At 40.8% G+C, this 14,849-nt stretch overlaps 1 protein-coding gene across 14 annotated transcripts in view; it reads left to right on the plus strand.

The window, feature by feature from the left end:
* Window positions 1–14,849, plus strand: part of cacna1a.S (calcium channel, voltage-dependent, P/Q type, alpha 1A subunit S homeolog) — a 179,159-nt gene that overhangs the window by 54,006 nt on the left and 110,304 nt on the right. For 12 of the 14 annotated variants that reach the window (XM_041588923.1, XM_041588910.1, XM_041588915.1 and 9 more), the window contains exons 7-10: window positions 8,758–8,861; window positions 10,667–10,782; window positions 13,482–13,538; window positions 14,608–14,700. In XM_041588923.1, the coding sequence (XP_041444857.1) occupies window positions 8,758–8,861; window positions 10,667–10,782; window positions 13,482–13,538; window positions 14,608–14,700 (370 nt within the window). The remainder of the gene's footprint in view (window positions 1–8,757; window positions 8,862–10,666; window positions 10,783–13,481; window positions 13,539–14,607; window positions 14,701–14,849) is intronic. The other 2 variants (XM_041588914.1, XM_041588924.1) reach the window with 1 other exon arrangement.

The following is a 14,849-nucleotide window of genomic DNA, read 5'->3' on the forward strand; positions in this document are numbered from 1 at the left end:
AAACAAAAAAATAGAGTATTCCATTTAGCCCCATCAGTTCTGAATGTCCAGAATAATCTTTTTTTTTTTTGGAATGGGAAAGCATCCCCTGCTCCTTGAATAGCCACAGGTCTCTACACTTGCATGCTAACTAGTGATGTGAAGGTCAACAAAAATTCGACCCACACCCATCCACTTTTAACCAACAAGTGAAAAAACCCTAGGGATGCACCGAATCTACTATTTTAGATTCAGCCGAACCCCTGAATCCTTCAAGAAAGATTCGCACGAATACAGGACCAAATCTGAATCCTAATTTGCATATGCAAATTAGGGGTGGGAAGGGGAAAACATTTTTGTTTTGTGACAAAAGGTCACGTGATTTCCCTCCCTGCCACTAATTTGCATATGCAAATTAGGATTCGGTTCAGCCAGGCAGAAGGATTCGGCTGAATCCTGTTGAAATAGACAGAATCATGACCAAATCCCGAACCGAATCCTGGATTTGGTGCATCCCTACTACTGCCAATTCAATTTATAGACTCAAATAATGTTATAAAAAGCATGTGACATCACTCCTGTCCCCATGCTGCAGGACAGAAGACCCCTTACCCCCCCCCCCTGCTGCTGGATTTCATGGGGAAGTAGCAGTAACGTAACTAGAGTAGGGCCCCCGCCCCCCTCCGTACATGATTTTTGGCCGAAATTCAGTGGCGCGCGAGCTGCCGGGGGCCCTGAGGGGGTGCGGGCCTTGGCCCGCTCGCACCCCCTGCTCCCCCGGTAGTTCCGCCACTGGGAAGTAGCCCCAAAACTTTTATTTACCGTATAGGTATCCAAGGGCCAGCCCCTTTAAGCTGCCGCCCCAGCCACAGGCCCCTCAATTGTCTACAGTATATCATACATCCCAAGTGTCACGTTTTTAGCAGGACAGTCCCGATTTTGACAGCTCAACACACAGTCCTGGATTGTTATGGAAATGTCCCGACTTTCTCTTTGATCTCCTGCACTGAACAGCCAGAAAAAGATACAACGTTTCGGAAACTTAATTGCCTTTTGGCAGAGAGCCCAAAATACGTGGCAGGTGCACTTAGGTACTTTAGTAACAATTTAAGATAACTAATTGTAACATTTAAGATAAGCAGGTCTCTTGGGGAAACTGTGACTTGCAGCTTTAATGGCAAGTCACCTTCATTAGCAAAATTGTAATAACACATAACTTGCCAAATTTTGTAAAATGAACATGGTACGAAAGAGACTGCTCTGATGTTCTTCTGCTTAGGAAAGATGTGAGAAAGGTTTCTAATTCTTTTCCTAAGCAGAAGAACATCAGAGCAGCCTCTTTCTTTCTCCTGACAACTTCCTTGACTACTTGGTGGTCAGACTGGTGGGAAACTGACCAGCAGGTGGCGCTGTTGTAACAAAATTCATTCATATTAACAGTACATGTATCCCTTAATATCTTGGAATAAAAAGAAAATAAATAATGAATGTAAATTACAAAAGTGCTTAGAATAGCCCCCTCATCCATTTTACTTATTCTTTAAATACACCCCTGCTCTGCACTCCCCCCACCCAGCATGAATACAGTGCTGAGTGGTGCCCGCCATTTGCCCACTAACTTGCACATAGGATTGCTACCTTACACTTGAGGTCCTTATAGCCTGGTGACATAAGGAGAGGGGACAAGAGACCTGCAAGTTAGGGAACAACAACAGAAGAATGATCACTAAGGAGTGCAATTTTGCACCCCTTTTACTCTGGTTCTTTGTAAATTACCCTTTTATCCTCTGCAGGTGTTTGTGCCCCATTAAGGATTTATTGAATTATTCTGTTAAAGGCAAGCTGTGCAGGTGACCCCAGCAGCTCCTGGGCAAACACCTGTCATGTAGAGTTGCCAGCTTTGCTGATGGCTAAACCCAAACACAAAGGGCAGGGCAGATAACATTAGGGGTGGGGCAGTGATGTAGGAACAGGCATGATGATGATCAGGGGTGGGCACAATGATGTTGGTGGAGTTATGACTCAAGGGCAAGGTTATTGTATCACTTAGATGCTTCTGACTGGATTTTTATCCAGTGTTCTCAAGTGTTGATACCCAGTTCAAAACCACACAGGTGGCAACCCTATCTCTAGCTATATTACAGGTATGAGATCTATTATACAGAAATCAGTTATCCAGAAAACTCTAAAATACAGCGATGCTAATTTAGAAAAAAAAAACCTTCTTATTTTTGATTGATTTGCTTTTTTTGCATCTGTAATAATAAGTATTGGCCAGATTATTGTTTGGGTTTCATAAGGCTGAAAACCGAACAGAAAGTTCAGAACCGAACAGGCCTTACAAAAACGGAACTGTTCGGGTCAAAATCGGTGGCAAACCCTACTGTCATCGCGCCCGACATGCAGAAAAATAAATATACAAGTACCCGTTTATATTCTCTGCACGTCTGGTTCCGACTCCTGAAACAATGTAGCAAAAGCCTGCTGATTACCTGACCTGGAGGAGAACTGACTTCTGCTACATCGTATTCAGAGTCAGAATCAGATAACAGAAAGGGACAAGCACACGTGGAGATTCGGGGAGATTAGTCGCCTGGCGACAAATCGCGTCTTCTTCAGGCAACTAATCTCCCCGAACTGCCTTCCCGCAAATTTGAATCTAAATCGGGATGACACAAGGAGTGCTTCTTTGGAAAACGAAGTGCTCCGAGTGCCACCCCATCGGCGATTTTGATTCTAGCCTGCGGGAAGGCAGTTTGCGGAGATTAGTTACCTAAAGAAGAGGCGATTTGACGCCAGGCGACTAATCTCTGTGCGTGCCCTTAAAGTTAAAAAGCATTCACATGAAAGGAGTTTCAAGCCTTTCTTATTTGCCCATTAGAAGAGAGCTGGCCTACTCGCAGCAGGAAAGGGAAATCCATATGAAAACACAGGGCTGCAGGAATGGAGGGAAGGAGAGGAGGAAGAAGGGATGTTACTATTCCCAATTGATTTCCTGTATCCGTGCGGTTAATGTTTCCTTAAGTGACAGTCTCTGTGCGACAGGCCAGCGGTCTCGTGGTTGTCTCTGGATGCTCAAGGGCAGCCTCCTTATATCCAGAGACATGGCCCTCCCCATCCCTCTGTGCTTTCTTGCTCAGGCAGGAGCGATGCTCTTTTTTTATTCTTTCCCTTGGATGCTTTCTGCTGCGGCTTGTATTTTTAGTATCAAGCAATGGGCACAGGAACTTTTCAGTGCTCACGTAGATAAGAGCACCAGCCCCCCCATATCTCCCTGCAGGGACTTGGAAGGAGGGGGAGGTCCTCTCAGCGCAGAAGCTTCAATATTGTTCCTGTTCAGCAGTGATTTCTTACCCAGTAACTGTCCTGTAGTTAACCATGCTCAATTATTTGCACTGCTAGCTGCCCTGTGTCACACATCTTGTGATGTATACATATAGTATATACAATATACCCCAACCAGTAACCTGTATAGCCACCTATAACTGCCCTCAAACCTTGTACCTACCCCTGGCTGTATTATAGGCCCCTACCTACCTTCTACCTACTGTCCTGTACCTATCCCTACTCTATTACATTACCCACCCCTATAACTGTCCTGTACCTATCCCTACTGTATAACATTACCTTCCCCTATAACTGTCCTGTACCTATTCCTACTTTATTACATTACCCTCCCCTTTAACTGTCCTGTACCTATCCCTACTCTATTACATTACCCTCCCCTATAACTGTCCTGTACCTATTCCTACTTTATTACATTACCCTCCCCTTTAACTGTCCTGTACCTATCCCTACTCTATTACATTACCCTCCCCTATAACTGTCCTGTACCTATCCCTACTTTATTACATTACCCTCCCCTATAACTGTCCTGTACCTATCCCTACTCTATTACATTACCCTCCCCTATAACTGTCCTGTACCTATCCCTACTCTATTACATTACCCTCCCCTATAATTGTCCTGTACCTATTCCTACTCTATTACATTACCCTCCCCTATAACTGTCCTGTACCTATCCCTACTCTATTACATTACCCTCCCCTATAACTGTCCTGTACCTATCCCTACTCTATTACATTACCCTCCCCTATAACTGTCCTGTACCTATTCCTACTCTATTACATTACCCTCCCCTATAACTGTCCTGTACCTATCCCTACTCTATTACATTACCCTCCCCTATAACTGTCCTGTACCTATTCCTAATCTATTACATTACCCTCCCCTATAATTGTCCTGTACCTATCCCTACTCTATTACATTACCCTCCCCTATAACTGTCCTGTACCTATTCCTACTCTATTACATTACCCTCCCCTATAACTGTCCTGTACCTATCCCTACTCTATTACATTACCCTCCCCTATAACTGTCCTGTACCTATCCCTACTCTATTATATTACCCTCCCCTATAACTGTCCTGTACCTATCCCTACTCTATTATATTACCCTCCCCTATAATTGTCCTGTACCTATCCCTACTCTATTACATTACCCACCCTTAAAGCTGTCCTGTTCCACAAGTAACCAATAGCTGTCAGTCGGATTAATGTACAAGTTTGCAAATTGCAAAGCAAAACAATCCTTTTTACAATCCTTTTTCTCCCCACAATTCCAGTATGTGTGCTGCAGAACCCATCATTCATGTTTCGTCATTTACAGGCCTCTGTTAATTAGGATAAAGTTCTTTGGAGATGTCTGACATGCTTTCTGTTGGAACCTTATCCATAGACACACATGTTTGTACTTGAGGGTGCAAAATTCTTGTGGAACCTGGGCCTGGACAGCTGCTCTACAGCAAGTGTTAGATACAGCAAGTGTTATATACAACAAGTGTTATATACAGCAAGCGTTAGATACAGCAATTGTTATATACAGCAAGTATTAGATACAGCAAGATTTATATACAGTAAGTGTTATACAGTATACAGCAAGTGTTAGATACAGCAAGTATTAGATACAGTAAGTGTTATAGACAGCAAGTGTTATATACATCAAGTGTTAGATACAGCAAGTATTAGATACAGTAAGTGTTAGATACAGCAAGTATTAGATACAGTAAGTGTTAGATACAGTAGCATGTATAATCTTTCCCCCTCGAGGTTACTCTCTGTATTGGTCATCATGGATTATTTAAACTCCTTATCTGGGTGTATTATATTGTGTTGGGACTATTTAATTCATGGCTCTTCAGCTCCAGGTCCAATAGACAGCAAAGAGTTGGTTTGAGGTAAAGGCTGTGGTAAAGTTTTATGCTGACCCTCTAGTCTTTCTGTCTCTTCTTGAAATACTTTCAGCATCTTATATTGCAGTCTCCATTTTGCCCTATAACCAGTCTCTTCCTCTACTTTCACATTTTCTGCTACCTTCACCATCTGGTTTTACTGTCTCCAGCTTATCCTAAAGTTTTTGTCTCCCCCTACTGTTGCCATCTTGTCACCTTCTTGCTCAAATGTCACAATCTTCCTCTAATTCTAGTGTATTCCCCCTACTGTCTCCATCTTTCCCTAATATTTGTGACTTTCCTCTACTTTCTCCATCTTTCCCTAATATCTGTGTCTTCCTTCTACTGTCTCCATCTTTCCCTAATATTTGTGACTTTCCTCTACTGTCTCCATCTTTCCCTAATATTTGTGTCTTCTCTCTACTGTCTCCATCTTTCCCTAATATTTAGGGAAATATTTAGGGAAAGATGTCTCCATCTTTCCCTAATATCTGTGTCTTTCTTCTACTGTCTCCATCTTTCCCTAATATTTGTGTCTTCTCTCTACTGTCTCCATCTTTTCCTAACATTTGTGTCTTCCCTCTACTGTCTCCATCTTTCCCTAACATTTGTGTCTTCCCTCTACTATCTCCAGCTTTCCCTAACATTTGTGTCTTCCCTCTACTGTCTCCATCTTTCCCTTATATTTGTCTTCCCTCTACTGTCTCCATCTTTCCCTAACATTTGTGTCTTCCCTCTACTGTCTCCATCTTTCCCTAATATTTGTCTTCCCTCTACTGTCTCCATCTTTCCCTAACATTTGTGTCTTCCCTCTACTGTCTCCATCTTTCCCTAATATTTGTCTTCCCTCTACTGTCTCCATCTTTCCCTAACATTTGTGTCTTCCCTCTACTGTCTCCATCTTTCCCTAATATTTGTCTTCCCTCTACTGTCTCCATCTTTCCCTAACATTTGTGTCTTCCCTCTACTGTCTCCATCTTTCCCTAATATTTGTCTTCCCTCTACTGTCTCCATCTTTCCCTAACATTTGTGTCTTCCCTCTACTGTCTCCATCTTTCCCTAATATTTGTCTTCCCTCTACTGTCTCCATCTTTCCCTAACATTTGTGTCTTCCCTCTACTGTCTCCATCTTTCCCTAATATTTGTCTTCCCTCTACTGTCTCCATCTTTCCCTAACATTTGTGTCTTCCCTCTACTGTCTCCATCTTTCCCTAACATTTGTCTTCTCTCTACTGTCTCCATCTTTCCCTAACATTTGTGTCTTCCCTCTACTGTCTCCATCTTTCCCTAACATTTGTCTTCTCTCTACTGTCTCCATCTTTCCCTAACATTTCTGTCTTCCCTCTACTGTCTCCATCTTTCCCTAACATTTGTGTCTTCCCTCTACTGTCTCCATCTTTCCCTAACATTTGTGTCTTCCCTCTACTGTCTCCATCTTTCCCTAACATTTGTGTCTTCCCTCTACTATCTCCAGCTTTCCCTAACATTTGTGTCTTCCCTCTACTGTCTCCATCTTTCCCTTATATTTGTCTTCCCTCTACTGTCTCCATCTTTCCCTAACATTTGTGTCTTCCCTCTACTGTCTCCATCTTTCCCTAATATTTGTCTTCCCTCTACTGTCTCCATCTTTCCCTAACATTTGTGTCTTCCCTCTACTGTCTCCATCTTTCCCTAATATTTGTCTTCCCTCTACTGTCTCCATCTTTCCCTAACATTTGTGTCTTCCCTCTACTGTCTCCATCTTTCCCTAATATTTGTCTTCCCTCTACTGTCTCCATCTTTCCCTAACATTTGTGTCTTCCCTCTACTGTCTCCATCTTTCCCTAATATTTGTCTTCCCTCTACTGTCTCCATCTTTCCCTAACATTTGTGTCTTCCCTCTACTGTCTCCATCTTTCCCTAATATTTGTCTTCCCTCTACTGTCTCCATCTTTCCCTAACATTTGTGTCTTCCCTCTACTGTCTCCATCTTTCCCTAACATTTGTCTTCTCTCTACTGTCTCCATCTTTCCCTAACATTTGTGTCTTCCCTCTACTGTCTCCATCTTTCCCTAACATTTGTCTTCTCTCTACTGTCTCCATCTTTCCCTAACATTTCTGTCTTCCCTCTACTGTCTCCATCTTTCCCTAACATTTGTGTCTTCCCTCTACTGTCTCCATCTTTCCCTAACATTTGTGTCTTCCCTCTACTGTCTCCATCTTTCCCTAACATTTGTGTCTTCCCTCTACTGTCTCCATCTTTCCCTAACATTTGTGTCTTCCCTCTACTGTCTCCATCTTTCCCTAACATTTGTCTTCCCTCTACTGTCTCCATCTTCCCCTAACATTTGTGTCTTCCTTCTACTGTCTCCATCTTTCCCTAATATTTGTGTCTTCCCTCTATTGTCGCCATCTTTCGCTAATATTTGTGTCTTCTCTCTACTGTCTCCATCTTTCCCTAACATTTGTGTCTTCCCTCTACTGTCTTCATCTTTCCCTAACATTTGTGTCTTCCCTCTACTGTTTCCATCTTTCCCTAACATTTGTGTCTTCCCTCTACTGTCTCCATCTTTCCCTAACATTTGTGTCTTCCCTCTACTGTCTCCATCTTTCCCTAATATTTGTGTCTTCCCTCTACTGTCTCCATATTCCCCTAATATTTGTGTCTTCCCATACTGTCTCAATCTTTCCCTAATATTTGTGTATTCCCTCTACTGTCTACATCTTTCCCTAATATTTGTGTCTTCTCTCTACTGTCTCCATCTTTCCCTAATATTTGTGTCTTCCCATAATGTCTCCATCTTTCCCTAATATTTGTGTCTTCCCTCTACTGTCTCCATCTTTCCCTAATATTTGTGTCTTCCCTCTACTGTCTCCATCTTTCCCTAATATTTGTGTCTTCCCATACTGTCTCCATCTTTCCCTAATATTTGTGTCTTCCCTCTACTGTCTCCATCTTTCCCTAATATTTGTGTCTTCCCTCTACTGTCTCCATCTTTCCCTAATATTTGTGTCTTCCCATACTGTCTCCATCTTTCCCTAATATTTGTGTATTCCCATACTGTCACCATATTGTAGTACTATTACCAGTTTGTCCTCCTGTCTTTATGTTGTTGTATTGCCATCATCTTGTGCATCTGTATTTTTCTTGCCCTACTGTCACCATCTTCCTCTTTTCTTATAGTCTTTTCCTACATTCCTAATCTTGCCCTTCAGTTTTTCCTACTGTCACAGTATTCTCTATTCTTCTCCATCTTGTCCTACTCTCCAACTTTGTTCTGAGTCTCTATATTGTCCTTCCGTTTGCACTTTGTCTTACTGTCACCATCATATCTTGTGCTTACTGTACCTTTTCTGCCCTGTACCAGGGGTGCATCACCATCCCAATTAAACGAATCAATCTATAACTGTGGCTGGATATATGTAGACATACAGTATAAGGAGCAGCCATTGGGATGCTAAGCACTCATAGTCACGAGTCTGTGACTAACATATATAATGGTTCCATTACAGCACCTACATACACACAAGCTTCTGTTAACAATGTCTTACTTGTCTTTTCTCCACAGAGTAACGATGTGTTTGGCAGCGCGTTCAACTGGCTTTACTTCATTCCCCTTATCATCATTGGCTCTTTCTTCATGCTCAATCTTGTCCTTGGTGTCCTTTCTGGGTAAGTCTGTGTTGAATCACAATTTAATAGGTTCTAATATTAATATAAATACAGGTATGGGACCTGTTATCCAGAATGCTCTGGACCTGGGGGTTTCCGGATAATAGATCTTTCTGTACTTTTCATACCTTAAGTCTGCTAGAAAATCATGTAAACATTAAATAAACCCAATAGGCTGGTTTTACTTCCAATAAGGATTAATTATATTTTAGTTGGGATCAAGTACAAGCTACTGTTTTATTATTACACAGAAAAAGGTAATCAGTTTTAAAAATTTAGATTTTTGTATAAAATGGAGTCTATGAGAGAAGGCCGGTAATTCAGAGCTTTCTGGATAATGGGTTTCCAGATAACAGATCCCATACCTGTACAACAGTAGTCAAAAATACAACATTATCATAGTGCAATTCTGTTGCATTATCAGACTGCTACCGATTTATGAGTAACAATACTGTTACTGCTAACCAATTTCATTTAATTTATACAACCTTAGCTGATACAGAGATATTCTACCTGAGAGGAATAAGTACATTAAAGTGAATATTGGCCTGTTTGAGCAAGAAAGACACCTTCTACAATTACAGGGACTCATTTATAAACACTAGGCAAATGTTCACCCCTGGAAACCAATCAAATGTTTGCTTTCATCGTTCCACCTGCAGAAGGCTGAAAAAAAAGCCAGTCACGGATTGGTTGCCAGAATACCATAAAACTATGGCAGCATAGGTATTCCCTGTACTAAGCACAATTCAGCAGGAACATTCCCCTAAATTTGCTCATTATCTGTACAGAGAGATCCCATAAAACTATGGCAGCATAGGTATTCCCTGTACTAAGCACAATTCAGCAGGAACATTCCCCTAAGTTTGCTCATAGTCTGTACAGAGAGATCCCATAAAACTATGGCAGCATAGGTATTCCTCTGTACTAAGCACAATTCAGCAGGAACACTCCCTAAGTTTGCTCATAGTTTGTACAGAGAGATCCCATAAAACTATGGCAGCATAGGTATTCCCTGTACTAAGCACAATTCAGCAGGAACAGTCCCCTAAGTTTGCTCATAGTCTGTACAGAGAGATCCCATAAAACTATGGCAGCATAGGTATTCCCTGTACTAAGCACAATTCAGCAGGAACAGTCCCTAAGTTTTCTCATAGTCTGTACAGAGAGATCCCACAAAACTATGGCAACATAGGTATTCCCATGTACTAAGCACAATTCAGCAGGGACAGTCCCTAAATTTGCTCATAGTCTGTACAGAGAGATCCCATAAAATTATGGCAGCATAGGTATTCCCTGTACTAAGCACAATTCAGCAGGAACAGTCCCTAAGTTTTCTCATAGTCTATACAGAGAGATCCCATAAAACTATGGCAGCATAGGTATTCCCCTGTACTAAGCACAATTCAGCAGGGACAGTCCCTAAATTTGCTCATAGTCTGTACAGAGAGATCCCATAAAACTATGGCAGCATAGGTATTCCCCTGTACTAAGCACAATTCAGCAGGGACAGTCCCTAAATTTGCTCATAGTCTGTACAGAGAGATCCCATAAAACTATGGCAGCATAGGTATTCCCTGTACTAAGCACAATTCAGCAGGAACGCCCCTAAGTTTGCTCATAGTCTGTACAGAGAGATCCCATAAAACTATGGCACTAGCATAGGTATCCCCTGTACGAAACCAATTCAGCAGGAACAGCCCCTAAGTTTGCTCATAGTCTTTACAGAGAGATCCCCTGTTGTATCAATCTCTCCTGTATGCTGCAGTGTGTTAGCACTTTCTCAGACCTTTTATTGTGCGCAGGGAGTTTGCCAAAGAGAGGGAGCGAGTGGAGAACCGCCAAACCTTCATGAAACTGAGGAGGCAGCAGCAGATTGAGAGGGAGCTGAATGGTTATATGGAATGGATCTCTAAAGCAGGTGCGACTACATGTCTCTCATTGCTTCCCAATTGTTACCCATTTCTTCATCTTCCTCCAAAAAGGAATGTCCACATGAAATTAACTCTTAGCACAATATACTGTGTTTGCAGGATTTTCTAAAACAATTTTCCATAGGTCCTTTTCTTTTATCGTTTGTGTTTTTTTGTGTTTTAGGGGCTTATTAATCAAAAACTTTTTCTAAAATAATTCTTATTTATTCTTTATTTATTTCTTAAATAAAAAAAGTCAGACCAAACTAAAATCTACAATTTGACCTTATTTAATATTTAAAAAGCACAAATTAATCATTTTGGGGTAAAACCTGTAAATCGTACGATTTTTTGTGCTTTTCTCCGAATCTCTCGGCCTTTCTCAGGCTTTTTCATGAAAAGCCGAATTCTTTGCCAAAATAGGGATGGCCTTTGGGCGATTTGTTTTCTGAAGTCATCTGAAGTTTCATCGTTACGCAACTTCGGGCGACTTCGGAAAAAGAAGCGTGAACTTTTCAGTAAAGCGAAATGGGACAGATTCATTCATCACTAATTATGAATCTACAAGGCGCTATCCTTGCCGGGGTTAACACTTCTCCCCTCATTATCACATCTCTGCGCAGGAAGGTTCCCCTTGTGATTTCCCGTGTAGGTGGATCTTTAGCTTCAGCCCCCTTTGCTACTTATTGTTCTTAGACAGGTCATTATTTTTATCTGTTTATTAAAAAAAAAGCTCATTCAGATTTCTGTTGCAAATAATAAAAAGCCATGGTATCCTCCTCCCTTGGTGCTCAGGCTGATTAATAATGGGAAATCAATATATCACCCCTGCAGTACATGATTAATGCCAGTGTTCTCAACAATGCTCATCTTTTATTACTGGAATATTTTGGTTCGCTCCTTTAAAGGAAAATGTACCTGATTTAAAGGAACAGTGACTAAAAAATGAAATAGTTTTTAAGGAATAACAATATAATGTAGTGTTGCCCTGCACTGGTAAAACTGGTGTATTTGCTTTAGAAACTCTAATACTCTACAGCAGGGATCCCCAACCTTTTGAACCCATGAGCAACATTTAGACGTAAAAGGAGTTGGGGAGCAACACTAGCATGAAAAATGTTCTTGTGGTGCCAAATAAGTGCTGTGATTGGCCATTTGGTAGCCCCTATGTGGATTGTCAACCTACATTGAGGCTCTGTTTGGCAGTACACCTGGTTTTTATACAACCAAAACTTGCCTCCAAGCCTGGAATTCAAAAATAAGCTCCTGCTTTGAGGCCACTGGGAGCAACATCCAAGGGGTTGGAGAGCAACATGTTGCTCACGAGCTACTGGTTGGGGATCACTGCTCTACAGATACACAGCAGATAAGCTCTGTAGTTTACAATGAGATGCTTCAGAGCATAGTATATAGTTTATATAAACTCTAGCAGTACGTATCTGTTATCTACTGTGTATCCTGTGCTTGAATGGCTGCCCCCATGGCTACACAGCAGCTTGTTTATATAAACTATAGTAGTACTTATCTGTTATCTACTGTGTATCCTGTGCTTGAATGGCTGCCCCCATGGCTACACAGCAGCTTGTTTATATAAACTATAGTAGTACTTATCTGTTATCTACTGTGTATCCTGTGCTTGAATGGCTGCCCCCATGGCTACACAGCAGCTTGTTTATATAAACTATAGTAGTACTTATCTGTTATCTACTGTGTATCCTGTGCTTGAATGGCTGCCCCCATGACTACACAGCAGCTTGTTTATATAAACTATAGTAGTACTTATCTGTTATCTACTGTGTATCCTGTGCTTGAATGGCTGTCCCCATGGCTACACAGCAGCTTGTTTATATAAACTATAGTAGTACTTATCTGTTATCTACTGTGTATCCTGTGCTTGAATGGCTGCCCCTGCGACTACACAGCAGCTTATTTATATAAACTATAGTAGTACTTATCTGTTATCTACTGTGTATCCTGTGCTTGAATGGCTGCCCCCATGGCTACACAGCAGCTTGTTTATATAAACTATAGTAGTACTTATCTGTTATCTACTGTGTATCCTGTGCTTGAATGGCTGCCCCCATGGCTACACAGCAGCTTATTTATATAAACTATAGTAGTACTTATCTGTTATCTACTGTGTATCATGTACTTGAATAGCTGCCCCCGTGGCTACACAGCAGCTTGTTTATATAAACTATAGTAGTACTTATCTGTTATCTACTGTGTATCCTGTGCTTGAATGGCTGCCCCCATGGCTACACAGCAGCTTGTTTATATAAACTGTAGTTGGAAAGGAAAGTTTCTAATTTTTTTTACTAAGTAGAAGAACCTTTAATATCTTGGAATAAAAAGAAAATAAATAATTAATATTACAAAAGTGCTTAGAATGGCACAATCATCAATTTTACATCTTATTTTAAAGGTTTACTTATACTTTAAAGGGACCGGACACCTGCTAACCTTCTAATCTGCTGCATTTTGAATGGAGGGGGGGAGGGAATTGCAAATATACTTGAGATTTTTTTAACAATCATGTATTTTTTTTTTCATGACTTGATTGCAAAGAAACTCCTATTGTTCCGTTCAATTTTAATAATGAAAAAGAACATAGCCTGAATTATAAATAGATGCCTCTTCATACATTACGCACACTAAACAACTCTGGTTTCTCTTTTTTGTTTGTCTGCTTGTCCTTTCTTCCTAGAAGAAGTCATCCTTGCTGAAGATGATAGTGATATTGAACAGAGACTTCCTTATGATGGTAACTACCTGATGGCTTCTCTTAGTAAAGGCTCTGACTGAAGGATTCTGGGGGCAGAGTTTGGTATAGTGCTAGTGTTTATGTAAGATGGGTTCAATAACAAAATTATTATTATTAATAGTTAGGTACCCTCCAGTCCAAAGCACCAGCTTGCCCTAAGTCAGGCAAAACAGGGAGGCTGAGGCATCATAAAGATAGAGAAGGATTCAATGAAGCATCTTACACATCTCACACCTTTTTGAATAAGAATTGTATGCCATCCAGTATAGTAGTGTAATGCTAAAGTCTGCTCTGTCTTTATATAATTCCACACTGGGTTATATTTTCTATCCCAGGCACCAGTTTTTGCTCAAAACACACACACATCAACCACTGGAACTTAGTACAGCATGATTTTACTCTGAATCAGACATAAATGGATCAGCCTTATCATTAAAGGATACATGAGCCTTTAAAATACATGAATGTAAAATGAATTCTAAGCACTTTTATATTTGTACATTCATTATTTATTTATTTTTTATTCCAAGATATTAAGGGATACATGTGCTGTTAATATGAATGAATTTTGTTACAACAGCACCACCTGCTGGTCAGTTTCCCACCAGTCTGACCAGCAAGTAGTCAAGGAAGTTGTCAGGAGAAAGAAAGTGGCTGCTCTGATGTTCTTCTGCTTAGAAATAATTAGAAACATTTCTCACATCTTTCCTAAGCAGAAGAACATCAGAGCAGCCTCTTTCTTTCTCCTGACAACTTCCTTGACTACTTGGTGGTCAGACTGGTGGGAAACTGACCAGCAGGTGGTGCTGTTGTAATAAAATGAATTTATATTAACAGTACAAGTATCCCTTAATATCTTGGAATAAAAAATAAATAAATAATGAATTTACATTTAGAAAGGGCTAAGAACAGCCCTCTCATTAATTTCACATTCACTTATTTTAAAGGTTTACTTATCCCTTAAGACTGTTCTTGTGCCATTAAGCTCCTTAATATGTGATAATGGACCTGTGCCACCCTTAACTGGACCAATGTCTCATCCCAACCACTCCTTCTTTTCTTATTATGGGAGCCCTTCGGAGACCCACTATCAAGAAGACCAAAACAGAACTGCTGAATGCTGAGGAGGGAGAAGAGGCCATTGGGGATATATCGTCTGTGGGTACGTTCATACTTTCATGTCATAGGAAAGGCATTGTCCTTTAAGGCATCAGTGAAATATATTAGGGCTTATTTCTAAACACTCTGCAAAGGAAAGATGTGAGAAGAGTTTCTAATTATTTTCCTAAGACGAAGAACATCAAAGCAGCC

This window comes from Xenopus laevis, chromosome 3S, assembly GCF_017654675.1.
Source record: "Xenopus laevis strain J_2021 chromosome 3S, Xenopus_laevis_v10.1, whole genome shotgun sequence".
Lineage (NCBI taxonomy): Eukaryota > Metazoa > Chordata > Amphibia > Anura > Pipidae > Xenopus > Xenopus laevis.